Below are 15,166 nucleotides of genomic sequence, written 5' to 3'. Positions count from 1 at the left end.
TTTACACAGTTTAATTTCTGGTCAAGAATACCCTGCAGGATGTCCTCTGTGAGATCATGGAGCCTGAAACCAGTAAAGTTTCTTTGGCTTTCTGTTCACATTTTCTGGGTTACTGCATAGAAGTAGTACTCACCTGCACCAAATCTCCATAATTACATGTGATCTCTATTCCTCATTAATCCTTAGACCACCTGTGTCCCCCATTAAGGCAGCACCCCTTGTTAAAAGGGGGGAGGGGGGTCTTCAAGGGGTTAGATATTGACAGTATATGCTAGAGCTGCAAGAAATGGCTTTGGTGTTGTAATTTCCAAGGGAAACTTTAGTTTAGTACCTGGATAAGTTTAAGGTTCCAAGAGGGGTGATTTACCAATCCAGAGATTTTTACTTGGTTTAAAACAGCATTTTGGAGATCTGTGTATGAATTGCTGCCTAATTGAATATCTGGAAAAAGGTCACTGGTCAGACTGTGGAAGACGGATTTATCTTCATCAACCTGACAGAAAATAAAAGGATGATAAAAGAGCTGTAAAATATCCTGAAAAAAACATCATTATAGACTACAATGGAGCAAATGAGTTGCATCAGGCGGCAGCATGGGGAGTGGAGCTGCCATATGCTTCTACAGTGAGATCTGGGCAATTAAAAGTTCTGACAACTCAGGACCATATGTCAAAAGTTTGAACAAATGGCAAGTACCACTTTAAGTCATCCAAAACAATTTTCTTTTGCTCAATTTGAGTTTATATTTAGGCAGGATACTTACCAACTTGCAAAAATTCATATCTTGCAATCCCCTCTTCACAGTACACGATTCATTCTCATCAGGTCTTAATCTTTTCTGTGCACTCACTGCTTGCAAAACTGATAGGATGTTTCTCAAGCCAAAGTTATAATGAACCTGAGTAATATTACATTTTTACTTAATGTTATAAAAAAATATATCTAAAATTGGCAGAAACCATCAAAAGTGGACCTTACTGACATAAGTACAGTACATACACTATGGCAACTTGTTGCAAACTTGGTCAGCAGGAACAGAATGAAGGCAAGGTGAACATTAGAGATCAATAAGGAATTCTTTATATACATTTATTTATATGTGACCCTGCTTGCTTTCTTTTCCTTTTTTCAAACGTTCAAAAACGTTTTTCCCACTCATGGTTAGTGGTTGGGTGAAGCCATTTATTGTCATACTACTGTGTTTTCTCTTTTTAAATCATAATGACAACAAAAAGCACCCAAATGACCCTGATCAAAAGTTTACATACCCCAGTTCTTAATACCATGTACTGCCCCCTCTAATATCAATGACAAATTAAAGTCTTCTGTGGTAGTTGTGGATGAGGCTCTTTATTTTCTCAGATAGTAAAGCTGCCCATTATTTTTGGCTAACAGCCTCCAGTTCCTGTAAATTCCTAGGCATGAACTGCGCGCTTGAGATTTCCCCAGAGTGGCTCAATGATATTGAGGTCAGGTGACTGAGATGGCTACTTTAGAACCTTCACTTTGTTCTGCTAAGACCAAGTCAATCGTTGATAGGGTTTAATGTGTTTTAGTAATACAAGAAAACTCACAACTCTTCCCATTTTTCACTCTCCAAACGTCCCACCACCTTCTTCTGCCACCCTACTTTGTTTCTAACCACACTGCTCACCCTTAAGGCCTTATTCCACCAACAGATCTGACGACAGATTATCTGCCAAAGATTTGAAGCCAAACCCAGGAACAGACTATAATCAGAGAACAGGTCATAAAGGAAAGACTGGATTTCTCCTCTTTTTAAATCCACTCCTGGGTTTGGCTTCACATCTTTGGCAGATAATCTGTCGTCAGATCTGTTGGTTGAATAGGGCCTTCTGCCTATCCTCGGCATTGTCAAAAATCTCATTTAAGTCCCCAATCCATATCTTAGGGCATACATTGATATCATTCAAAATTTTATCAATTTCCAGGAACAGGCTTTGAGTAAACAGAGGAGGAAAGTAGACTGCCACAAGTATAAATTCAATATTTTCACATAGAGCATGTAAGATAACGTATCGTCCAAATTTATCAGTTTTACAATCTAACAACTCAAAAAGCAGCGATGTACGTGTAAAGATCGATACGTCTCTTGATTAAGATGAATTAAAAGTCCATTATGGAATCTGGCATAGGAGGGGACTAAGTGTACATGGTTATCGATACAAGAAGACCAAGGGGAGTACAGAGCAAAAGCAAGTTCTTAGAGATTAAAAAGATAGAAAGTATTAAAGAAAAGAAGTAACAAAAAAGAAGGGAACACCCTATAGGGAGAAAAACAGATCACAAAGAGCCTTGTTAAAGTTCCCAGTATGTCTCTTAAGGCACGCCATCATAACCTTTATTTACCAAGGGCAGACTCTGCAAGGACGGTGGAGGAGAGTTAGTCGCTACTGGTATTTTTCCAATGCTATCACTTAGTACTACTGAAATAACATCTTAACCAAATGTATCTATTGTATGGTCTAAGAGCTCAAGTTGCAGTGATCTATACCTCCCATGAAGAGTAGTATAGGTATAAACGAGAAACAGGTTCAAAAAGCTAAAAGAGTGAGGAAATGGATAGCACCACTGTCATCAATTCGATATTTAAAGTCACCTCCTGTAACATACCAAGACATCCGGATTTTCCGATTAGATCAAAAATCAATGATACATTACATGGGATCAACTGGTGAATCACTTCTATCAGCCTTAACTTTTTATCTTCTTACAAGATTAATGTAATGTAAATGTAAACTTTTGATCAGGGTGATTTGGATGTTTTTGGTTGTCATTATGATGTAAAAAGAGAAAACACAGTAGTTTGACAATAAATGGCCTCACCCAACCACTAACCATGAGTGGAAAAAAAAGTTTGCCGGGGTATGTAAACTTTTGAGCACAACTGTATATGCTGTTCAACTCACTCTGTAATATTTATTTTTCTGTGGGATCCACCTGCATTGAAGTGCATAGTGTTTTGGCATACCTCAGGCTAATGGTGAATTCTAGTTAAGTCTCTAGTAAGGTAAGGACAAGCACATATTGTACAATAATTTTTAAAAAAGGGTCAATTCCATAAATGATAAACTATCATTTAATGTGAAGGTATTGTACTTTGGATAACTCTTCTACAATGGATGAGTAGTCTGAGCCAATGTAGGCTTATTTTAACATAGAAAAAAATTATCAATTTTCTATAAATGTGCCCACATATCTTTCAATAAAATAACAATTAAATGGCTGACAAAGCACATACCTGTTTTGATAGCTGCTCTTCACAGAGTTTATACAGGGCATAAAACTTCTGGGACAAGGACACATTGTCTAGAAAACCAGAGCTGGCAAGTTTTACTCTTATGATAGTCTAAAAGAGCAGAAATATTTGGACTTAGTACAACTATAAATTGTGATCTTCAGAAAATATGAAATTGGTATCGGGTGGCTGTTTTACAATGAGTGGCTTTTCATAGACCTAAATGCAGGTCAGGTGATAAGCTACATTGATATACCATTTAACAGTTTTCACATGTAGCTCAGGCATGTGTTAGGGCTCCTTTGCAACTATAAAATCTTTGCGTACTGAGAAAATGCAGATCTGCAAACATGAGCAGCATAAGGATGGAATCTGTAAGCTGCCTGCATTTTTTAATGACTCATTGACTTTTAAAGATGAGTCCTTTCCACAAATATGGGCCACATAAGTGCTTGTCCTATTTTTATATGGACAAGACTTTCTGATATTTTACGGAAGGTGAAGAAAAAATGTTTGTCCTTTCTTCCATAGAAATCAATAGGCTCTATACTGGCCATATTAGTCAGCATGCATACTGGACTAGGAAGACTTCAGAAGGCTGCAGGAAACAATCAGTATTTCCTAAATGTAAAAACTGAGGAGAAATAAAAACGCCATACTCACCTGCTGCATGGCTGCAGAGGTGCTCTCCTCTGCGGATTCTGCTAGAATAATGCTATATAAGTCAATGAGGCTTGAATAGTCGAGGAATTGCCAGCAGAAAACTTTCCTCCTCAATTCCTCGCCTAATACTCACCTATTCCTCAGGGTAAACATACCCCTAATCAGTAGTGCATACAGTTAAAGGGCCAGGTGCAGCACCAGGCGCTATTTGCCCGGGTGCTGATGCTGGCCCAGGCTGGCTAGAAGTGCATCTGGAATTCCGGATGCGCATTTAGAGCTGTCTGGAATTACGGATGCTCCCATTGACTTCTATGGGGTCATTCATGCTAGAATTTAAGACGAAAATAAGACTTAAATTTCCTGTCCTATTTTCTAGAACATAGATGGACGCTAATAATGATCATGATCTTTAAAGGGGTACTCCAGGGGGGGGCACTTTTTTGCTGGGACCGCGGCGCTCTGGTCCCCGGCGGCTTCCTGGTGTCTGATGCGGGCCCGAGACGATACTTGAAACGGATTCCCGCCTCCATCACTGACTGGCTGAGCAGACTTGAGACGTCACGTCTCGGTCCTGCGTCAGACACCAGGAAGCGGCCGGGCACCGAAGCGCTGCGATGCAGGACCCGCCACTGGAACCAGGGAGGTGAGTGGATGTCTTTTCCCTGAGCCACCTCCACCCTGGTCCCAGCAAAAAAGTGCCCCCCCCCCCCCCCCCCGCTGGAGTACCCCTTTAAAGCAAGGGTCCATTTAACCAGAGAGTCGCCTTCTGCAGATACTATTATGCAGTCGAAACATAGCCCTTCAGTGCACCTCAGCTGAGAAAGAAGAAAGAAGCTATGTTGCATTGTAATGTACAAACAAACTGGTGTACAAAATAGTAGCTAAAACAAACATGCTTTAAAAAGAGGCAAGCAGCCCTGTAAACTAGCTATGTGTCTGCGTCCTATATTCACTGCCCACATTTATGAATATTTCTGAGACAAAAAGGGGCGATTGGTTGCTATCTGACTAAAATCACATATTTTAAAGTCAGATAGGTTAATAAATCTGGGCCACTTCTTTACAACTGATCAGCTGAGCACTTGTAGGATAAGTACAGGCTGTGAAGAAAGAGCTAACCAATTTTGAATGAGACCAGGAGCTTATACTTACAGTTGCTTTGTCTCCTAATCACATAAGACAAGAACAAATCATTACACTACATAATGATTTTATTTTAGAGATTCACAAATCTATCACCTGACTGTCAGGCACCATCATAGACACAGTCCTAAATTGCATCTTCAGGTTTTCAGCAAGCTCCTGATGGCCAGCGGATCCAGGATTCTAGTGGGAAAAAAAAGAAAAGAAAAAAAATCACACACGCACATTTGAAGTACTGAAGCGATATGTCAAAAAATGATGACATGGATGTCAGCAGTGAAAAAATAAACTTACCATTGTCAAGAAGATTCCAAATTCTGTATTTAAGTCAATGACATCCCCATCACTAAAAATAAACTGTTTTCTTCTTCCTTTTAGTGCAGATAGGACAATATGAATTTGCTGTGCAGCCACCGACAGCACCGCAGGCCCGATACGACTGAATTCATCAAAGCATCCCCAGGAGCCCGACTGTGCAAGACCTAGAAACAGAACAGAGAATTTTAACAGAAACATCTGCAATTCATTTGAAAAAGCGAAGGAAATAGTAACATACCTGAGAGACTGTACTGTAATGGGCCATTATTTTACATTTTATTAAGATAAATATAAATGTAGAGTGTCTGTTCAGCTTGTTACCTTTGAAGATTCTCCCTAGTCCCCTGAAATCCATCTGATCAGAACAGTTGAACACCACCACGTATTTCCCCAAAGCTTTACCCATGTCTTTCACAGTTTCGGTTTTCCCAGTGGCGGTAGGACCAGAGGGGGCTCCTCCCATATTCATCCCTATAGCCTGAGCCAGAGAGATGTAACACCTGCAAGCAATAGAATTGGGTGATGTCAGAAAAAATTCACACTGTTACTGCCACATTTCTATTGTTTTTGAATAACGTAAACATCTTTAAAGGGTATGTGCACTTAAAGAGGTTGTCCAGGGGAAAAAATTTCTTTCAAATCAACTGGCGTCAGAAATTATATAGATTTGTAATTTACTATTTAAAAATCTCAAGCCTTCCCATACTTATAAGCTACTATATGTCATGCAGGAAGTGTTGTTTTATTTACATTTAGACACAGTGCTCTCTGCTGACATCTCTGTCCAGAGCAGGAGAGGTTTTCTATGGGGACAGTTCTTGCCATGGGCAGAGGGGGCAGCAGAGAGCACTGTTTCTAAATGTAAATAAAACAACACTTCCTGCAAGACATACATAAGCTGATAAGTATGGGACTTAAATTTTTTTAATAGAATTAAATTACAGATCTAAATAACTTTCTCACATCAATTGATTTGAAAGAAAATTTTTTTTGCTGGACAACCCCTTTAAGCTAAAACCTTGCTTGTGTGCAGCACTGCATTGTGGCTTTTTCAGGCTGGGTTCACACTACGTATATTTCAGTCAGTATTGTGGTCCTCATATTGCAACCAAAACCAGGAGTGGATTAAAAACACAGAAAGGATCTGTTCACACAATGTTGAAATTGAGTGGATGGCCGCCATTTAATGGCAAATATTTGCTGTGATTTTAAAACAACGGCTGTTATATTGAAATAATGGCCGTTATTTACTGTTATATGGCGGCCATCCACTCAATTTCACCATTGTGTGAACAGATCCTTTCTGTGTTTTTAATCCACTCCTGGTTTTGGTTGCAATATGAGGACCACAATACTGACTGAAATATACGTAATGTGAACCCAGCCTTAAATTGCAATCAGTGTGGGGCGAGCCCTAAAGTTTCCCTTTATTTCCAATGGGAGCTTCACAGTAAAACCATGAGAAAAGAAGCCCCATAGAAAACAAATGGAGTAATGGCTATACATGGACGCTACCCTTCAATTTTGGTTGGATTGGTGGAGGTCTCAGCTTGTTATCCCCTATCTTGTGGCAAGACACTAACTTTTGGAGTTGGGAATACCCTGCTAAGCTTTTTTTTTGTTCTTTTTCCTTTTGTGCTGTGGATGATATTATATGAATGTGACTAAGCCCCAAATTACATCACGCTTTGGGCTTTTACCGCTGGTAAAAACTGGAAACAGATCACATCTGCTCTTTGAAACTGTAAGGCCACACCGGAATACCTTTTTTTTTTAATACATATTATATAATATACATATATATTACCAGCGGCAAAATCCTGGTGTGACGGCAATGGCACCACAAATTCTGATTTTATTCACCTATAGCTGCAGCTATCTGTCACTTCAGTTGTTAGAACCATAAGTGCAGTTTCCAGATTACACTGCAATAGATGGATTTTACACGGAATCTGCTGTACCTACACTGTACTGATATTTGTTGTGTATAACTTAAAATTGTCTAGGGCAAAAACTGATTTGCTTATAACAACCTATCAGAGCTTTTACCAGACCAACTTGAGAAATGAATCCAGACACAGATATTGTAAGAGTGTATTCACATGGTGTGTCATATTGTAGTCACAATTTTATTAAAATCACAGCAAAAACTGTGATGACTGTGATATGTGAATGCACCCTGCAATGGACTACAATGAACTACAATGTAGTCGTGCCCATGACAATGCCAGACATGTGTTAAACATACCGATCAGTTATTTGTGTGATTACAAGGCGCTGGGTGCAGCCCAGAAACTCATTCTGATACGCAAAGTCGACGTCTGTGATGGATACAACCACTCTGTCCAGGCATTCCTTGAAATAATACCGGCTCTGCTTTAACCACTCAAAGTCTTTTGCAGATCGGATGTGCATTTTAACCTAATATGAGAAAATATTGCGCAGTGTAACTTTGTACAGCATTACTAGTCAAGGTATAAATAAGTAAAATAACATTGATTACTTTGGCTTACATTTATTAAATTAAAAGAGTGTGTTTTTGGTGTGTTTTGCACAAAAAAACTCTGTTGGTCATTTAACTGTTTGAATGCCTGATTAACAGCGATTACAGTTTAGCCTAAATGGCATTCACCACAGTAATCACAAGGTGCCAACTGGTTGTCATGGCAGCCTAAAACCTTTGCTAGGCCTTGGTGGTCATAACTGATTTATTTACATGGTCTGTCACAGGCAATAAATCAATGCAATGCAAACAAATTGCATTGATCTATATAAGCAATAAAATTAATGCTTTATAAAGTTACCTAGGAGGACTAAAAAAGTGAACAAAAAGTAAAAAAAAAAAATCTCCAGTAATAATTTAAATCACCCATTTTTCAGAATATAAAGGAAAAAAATAAAATAAAAAATAGTTGGTATCACCATGTGGAGAATTATTTGTCTTTTAACCCTTTCAGGACCAAGGCAAATTTTATGAATATGACCTGTGTCACTTTATTCATCAATAACTTGGGAATGCTTTTACCAATCCTTCTGATTCCAAGATTGTTTTTTTGTTACATATTCTACTTTATGTTAGTGGTAAATTTGAGTTGATAGCTTTCAAATTTTTTTGTGAATAACTCCAAAATGTTGTTAAAAATGTAAAAAAAAGCGCATTCTCTACATTTGAAAGTCTCTGCCAATAAGGAAAATAGTAATACTACATTCATTATTTATTAATTCATATCTATAACATGTCTACTTTATTTTAAAAGCATTTGGTGAACATGCTTTTACTTATTTAGGATGTTAGAGGCCGTAAATGTTTAGTAGCAATTTTCAAAATGTTCGTGAAAATTTCAAACTCAGAAATTCTTTAGGCACCAGTTCAGTTTTGGAGTATATTTTAGAGGCCTGTATACTAAATCCCCCCACAATTCAACCCATTTTGAAATCTTCACTCTTTCAAGTATTTAAATTTACATTCATTCAGTTATTTAACCCTTTCTGCATTTCACAGGAATTACTGCAAAGTAAGAGGGAAAAGTTAAAATTTGCATTTTCTTTCCAGAGATTCCAATGTAATCCTATGTGTTTTTTACAAAACCAATTACCGTTACTGATCCACCAAAGCCAGCAATTGCCGATGCTGGATCCCGTTTGGGGGTCCAGTGGCGGTTACACTAAACTGTCAGCTATCAGCTGAAAGTTTAGTTGCGGCTCCCGGTCACTGTTTTTCTAAACAGCGAGCATCTGAAGCAGGTCAGTAAATGTACTGACTTTTGCTTGAAAGGGTTAAATACAGCATTCTCAATTCTGCATGATTAACACCTTAGTGTTAGGGTATGTGCACACTGAGGAATCCGGGTGGATCACCCAGCTTGTCCCCACTCGTGGCTGCATACCTCTCTGCCCTTGCCATAGACTCCATTCTATGGTCAGGCAGATTTCGCCATCTGCCAGAAGAATTAACCCGTTCATTCCTTCCTTATTTAATTGTCTTCAGCATTTTTAGATTTTAAAATGATGTAGTCAGAGTAGCTTTAAAAGTATCTAAAACTTATGACAAGACCTAGGGATTGTTATAATGGGTTGGGAGAAGAATCTGGCTGAGCGCTGCTTCTCCCTTTTCTATGTGCAGGACAGAAGATGGGTCCATAGACTTTTTATTGAAGCCAATTCCTATGGCAGGAATAGAGCAGAGAGGAAACGTGCTTAATGTGAACCTCTCCCCACTTATTCTAGACTAGGTGGGGGTCTGAAAACCAAGACCCCAACCGATCAAAAGTTTTTATTTAAATAACAGAAGGGAATTTAAAGACTGAAAAAAAAAAATATTGCAATGTCTACATATATTAGGGGAAATGTAAGATTCTCTATTCTGCCCATAGCAACCAAGAGACTCTTACTATAAGATAATTTTTGTGTTTTCATGTCAGTGAAATTGTTTTTTCTATAGGCTTCTATATAGGACTTTCAGAACATCAGAAGCACAAAATATGAAACGAAAATAAAATCACTGGTTAATCCTCATCCAAAACCACATTAAATACATTACCAAGCCATTAAAGACATCTCTCTGATGTATGTGAATCGTGATGAGAGCTTCAAACTTGATCCTTTCCCATTTTTTAAGGTTACGGACTGTCTGACGTATTAATACATTCAGGATTTCAAGATATTTCTGGTTGGTGCTTTGCATGACTTTTCTATTTTCCTTTACGGTGCACAATGCTTCTTCTGAATCGTGTGTCCATAGTATCTGAAGGCCTAAAAGTCCAACCTGCAAAAATGACTTTGTAATGTATATGTGCAGTATTACATATGTGCAGTTACATGTAAAAATAGATCAGAACCTCTAATATATTCAAACATGTATACATTTTATTATTAAAAACATAACACTATAACAATTCATGATAAATGGATGAACAAACAATGAACCAGGGCTGAAAGAATGTTAAAAACAGCGAACGTACAAGAGGGGACAGCAACAGATGGACTCAATAAAATAAATAAATAAATAAATATGGACACAATGGGGGAGATTTATCAAAGGGTGTAAAATTTAGACTGGTGCAAACTACCCACAGCAACCAATCACAGCTCAGCTTTAGGCAGTGCTGAAAGGAAAGCTGAACTGTGATTAGTTGCTGTGGGCAGTTTGCACCAGTCTAAATTTTACACCCTTTGATAAATCTCCCCCAATGTGAACATGAGATGAATCATATATCAATTAAAGTGCAAAGTGCTAAAAGGTGATACATAAAAACCTCAGTACATAAACAAGTCCATAGGAGTTTTTCATGGTCCTAATACTTATTCCCCATACATTAAAATAGTATAGGTAGTTTATTGTATGGTGGAGTTCTGCATATCTTGTATATGTGTTAAAAATAGATCAGGTCTAATCCATGCTTTAAACTAGGGGTGGGCAATTATTTTTCCCATGGGGTCACATGTGAAATTGGTCCAGGTTTTCATGGGCCAGACTAATATGCTGCCTGGGAGGAGGAGTTCAGGGGGCTTGTACCATTTGGGGGTGGCAAAAATTATTCAAATGCATACAGTTGTTCCCGAAAAATTAGCCTTTATCAGATTACCTTGCACACGGTGCCCCTCACATTCCCCATACAATAAGCACTGTCTTCCTGTGCTCCCCAGGTCCCCCAATTCAACATTACCATGCCTCAGCTGAGTATTATATTGTAACCTGAGAGAACTGTGATGAAAGTCTTGTATTCTGTTGGGACCTTACAGCAGTAGACCAGGAAAGAAGATTCAGGGCAGGAACCCCACTGAGCACAGTGCAGTCGCAGCACTTGTGGGACAGCACTTAAGATAAAAGTAAGTTATAAAGGCCTCCTCTAATGGCAAGGCTCCCAGACCCGACGGGTTTACGGGGGAATTTTTTAAAACGTTAATAGATCACATCGCACTTAGCCTTACTACTCATTTTAACTCTATGTTCACCACTGGCAATGTCCCGGCAGGGGCAAAAATGGCGTACATAAAAGTCCTTCCTAAGTCGGGTAAAGACCCCACAGACCCGGGATCATACCGCCCAATCTTGCTAATAAACCATGACATTAAATTGCTGACAAAAATACTGGCGGACCGACTAGCCAACTACATGCCGGACTTGGTGGGGGAGGCACAAGTGGGATTTATTAGAAATAGGTCGGCAGTTTCTAATATTAGAAAAGTACTAGTGGTCTTGGATAGGATCCGACACCGCCCTCAGCCAAATCACAACCCTGCTTTATTATCCCTAGACGCGGAGAAAGCGTTCGATAATGTTCGTTGGGATTGGCTGTGGGCGGTGTTAGAAAAATTCTCCATTGGAGGGCGCTTTCAGACATTTCTGGGGGGCCTATACACTAATCCGGTGGCGAGGGTTCATACCCCGGGGCTCTTATCAGCCCCAATCCCATTAGGAAGGGGCACCCGACAGGGATGCCCACTTTCCCCTCTATTGTTCGACTTGACCATTGAGCCTCTAGCCAAATACCTAGAAACCTCGGACGTGTTCGAGGGCATTCAGGTGGGTAACAGATCAGTTAAAACAACCCTCTTTGCAGACGATCTCCTAATTTTTCTTAACAACCCCCAAAACAGCCTATCCACTCTATTTTCTTTCCTGACTGACTATGGTAAACTTTCAGGATATAAAATAAACTTCGCAAAGAGTGAGCTTCTCCCTCTGGGCCCATCTCCCCCCCCCCCTGGGCATGTGCAGCTAGACCGTCTTCAATACAGGTGGCTAAGTCGCATATAACATATTTAGGGATCAAGGTGGGGAAAACACCGGATTCTCTGTACTCGTTGAACTACCCCCCGTTATTAAATAAAATCCATGCAGAACTGCATAAGTGGGCACAGTTACCGATTACCTTTATGGGAAGATGTCACCTGGTAAAGATGGTCAGTTTGGCGCGGTTGTTGTACCCACTTCAAACCCTCCCTCTGCTTATAAAACATACTGATATAAATAAACTTCGCCAGGTTTTCTCCAAATTTATATGGGCGGGTAGACGCCCAAGAATTGCCTTCCAAAAATTGGCTCTGTGCAAATCAGATGGGGGGCTAAACTTTCCAAATGTTAGGGGATACAATGTAGTCTGTCTTCTGCGTCATGTTATTGACTGGCTACACAGCTCCTCCTATTATTCCAACTTCCCCCTTGAGTCTGCACTTCTTCAGCCTTGGAACCCGGTAGCACTTCTCCACACCTCCCACTCCCGCATGCCGACGCAGCTCAAAAGCTTTGTCATATTGAAAGATACAGTAATGGCATGGAGGGAGGCACGAAAGATATTAAACTTCCTTTCCTGTTGTCCAAAAGGATGCCTCTCTTTGGACATCCAGAACCCCCCTGGGGAAGATCCCTCGTGTGGGCTGCGACATGGATGGCCAGGGGAGTCACCCTGGCGGGACATTTAATTGATTCTGAGAGCAAGCAGTGGTTCACCCCGTCGGAAATTCTGTCCAAATTTGATCTTCCTCAGTCTCACTTCCTCTATGTTCAACAAGTGTATGCTTTCTGCTCTACCAGATTGCGGAATTTGGGGGAAGAGGCTCAAAGCCATACCTTAGATGGTATCATGGAAACCACTCCTGGAAAGACCTCTATCTCAGTGTTATATAATGCCCTTAGAAATTCTTTCCTAAAAATTGATAGGACAGCCCTATTCCCGACCTGGGCCAGATGGACGTCAGATGAGCAAATTCAGGAACACATCTTACAGGGGTGGCACAAGGTCAGAAAGTGCATAATTAGTGAGAGATGGAGAGAGACTTATTTTAAATTAGGGGAGGGGGGAGAACGTGCTGCTAGGAGGGGGGGAGAGGGGAGGAGTATTTGTTTCTCTCTGTGTCAGGGCTGTTATCTGATCCTCCTGTCAGAGTCCGTACACTCAGGACGGATCTGCAGTGAGGGGGCGTGTCCAGCAGGAATGCAAAAATAAGTCAGAGCCAGAGAGGGCTGTAAGGGCAAAATCAGCCTTATGTATTTAAAAAACTGTTCATTTTAGGTTATTAATGTATATTGCAAAAAGTCTTATCATGACCTAAGCTAACTAAAACTGAATGGTCAAAATATTTTATAGTTGCGCTTTAACCCTATATAACTGTTTTTGTACTATAATGAATAGGTCATTTCTTAGGGACCTGAGACAACCATAGCCCGGCAATAAAGGACTTCTTTTTACAATGCAAAACCTTGGGCAGAAGAATAGGTAATGTATACATTGTTCATATTTGATGCCTGCTTACCTGTGCTGGAAAGTTACTAAAAAAGTCAACAAAACGAAATCCATCATCCCTAATCTGGTAGTATGCCAATTTTATGACTCCATGTAATGACTTCTTCTGCATCAGAAGCAGCTCTCCCAGCCATACATCTACTGGACCCTGAGCCTGAACTGGACTGTCCAGCTGAAAAGAACACGCTGTTATCTCCTGATATTTACTTTTCTGAACACAAACTGGTGTTTAGAGATAGGCAGACAAAAGTTTCTTAATACTAAAATAATAAAGCAGAACAGAAGAAGAAAATGGAATAAAATACACACAAAACAATTACCTTAATGACTTCTCCTTCTCTGGAGACAACAGATAAGATCTTGTCGTATTGCTGAGCAGAGAACTCTACCTCGTTGATATTGTCAGAGAGTGCAGTTAGATGAGGCTGGAATACATTGAGATCATTATAAATACCAACAGGCATCAAATACGCTGTACAGAAACCTACAATGATTCTAGTTGCTTCTTGACACAAAATCTCAATTCCCATTAGGGTCCTATTCCACAGGCTGAGCAGGGCCCGATCAGCGATGTAAACGAGCGCCGTTTACTGAGCCTATTTCACATCCCCGATGATCATTGAGCGAGGGCTGCAGGGACATTGTTACCGATGTCCTTGCAGCCCTTGCACCATACATTACCTGGCAGGACTTCTCCTCCGCTCCGTCTTCCTCTCTGGGTCCCGCGGCACAGCATAAGCTGCCCTGCTGCGGCCTGTCTGAGCTGTCAGACCGCTCAGCCAATCACTGGCCGCGGCGGTCCTGGCCTGTGATTGGCTGAGCGGTCTGACAGCTCAGTCAGACCGCTCCGGAGCTGCTGATGCTGTGCCGCGGGACCCGGGGAGGAAGACGGAGCGGAGGAGAAGTCCTGACAGGTAATGTATGGTGCTTCTCAAATTGTCGGTCGCCCGCCGTGAACCGCTATTCCACCGTAGCGATGCGCGGTGGGGGACCTGAGGTTTTTAGGTCTGGCCCTAGGCTGATCGTTTTCTCTATTCCACCGAGCGATAATCGGCCGAATTGGGCCGATTATCGCTCCCGTGGAATAGGCCCCTTAGTCTGCAGGGTCACACTTCCATACTGTAGGAAGTCACATTTGCTGAATGTATTTAGTTATTTTTGCTTTACCTTAGGCCCTATTTATTGTGATGTACCCAATAAATTATATTTGGATGCTGGGTAGTACCGATACATCTGATATTTTTTTTTACATTAAGATAACTTCAGTAGAAACACTGAACCATCTCAGCTAGTCAGATGCACCAGCAAGGCTCATGTGTCAGGGTTTCCTCACTTTTTACACCTATTAGATGTGCTCCCAGCAAATGCATTGTCTAGAATTAGAAAAAACTTGGCTGCTTTCTTTTATTTCACATATCATAAAACATGCAAAGACCAAACACTCTTACAAACAATTAAAATATTATGAGGAAGTCAAAAACGTGTGTTATGCATTAGTATTACTAATTTCTTTAGAACGGGCGATAAAATACTGTAC

At 40.4% G+C, this 15,166-nt stretch overlaps 1 protein-coding gene across 13 annotated transcripts in view; it reads right to left on the bottom strand.

The window, feature by feature from the left end:
- DNAH8 (dynein axonemal heavy chain 8) overlaps positions 1-15,166 on the bottom strand; it is a 176,269-nt gene that overhangs the window by 95,011 nt on the left and 66,092 nt on the right. For all 13 annotated transcript variants that reach the window (XM_069954878.1, XM_069954875.1, XM_069954872.1 and 10 more), the window contains 10 exons: positions 13,950-14,054; positions 13,640-13,801; positions 9,924-10,148; positions 7,632-7,804; positions 5,705-5,883; positions 5,360-5,547; positions 5,162-5,248; positions 3,263-3,370; positions 764-898; positions 332-493 (listed from right to left, as the gene is read on the bottom strand). In XM_069954878.1, coding sequence (XP_069810979.1) covers positions 332-493; positions 764-898; positions 3,263-3,370; positions 5,162-5,248; positions 5,360-5,547; positions 5,705-5,883; positions 7,632-7,804; positions 9,924-10,148; positions 13,640-13,801; positions 13,950-14,054 — 1,524 coding nt within the window. The remainder of the gene's footprint in view (positions 1-331; positions 494-763; positions 899-3,262; positions 3,371-5,161; positions 5,249-5,359; positions 5,548-5,704; positions 5,884-7,631; positions 7,805-9,923; positions 10,149-13,639; positions 13,802-13,949; positions 14,055-15,166) is intronic.

This window comes from Dendropsophus ebraccatus, chromosome 15 (genome assembly GCF_027789765.1).
Source record: "Dendropsophus ebraccatus isolate aDenEbr1 chromosome 15, aDenEbr1.pat, whole genome shotgun sequence".
Taxonomy (NCBI): Eukaryota; Metazoa; Chordata; class Amphibia; order Anura; family Hylidae; genus Dendropsophus; species Dendropsophus ebraccatus.
Note: the sequence above shows the minus strand (reverse complement) of the source record. Positions and strands in the feature narration are given on the sequence as shown.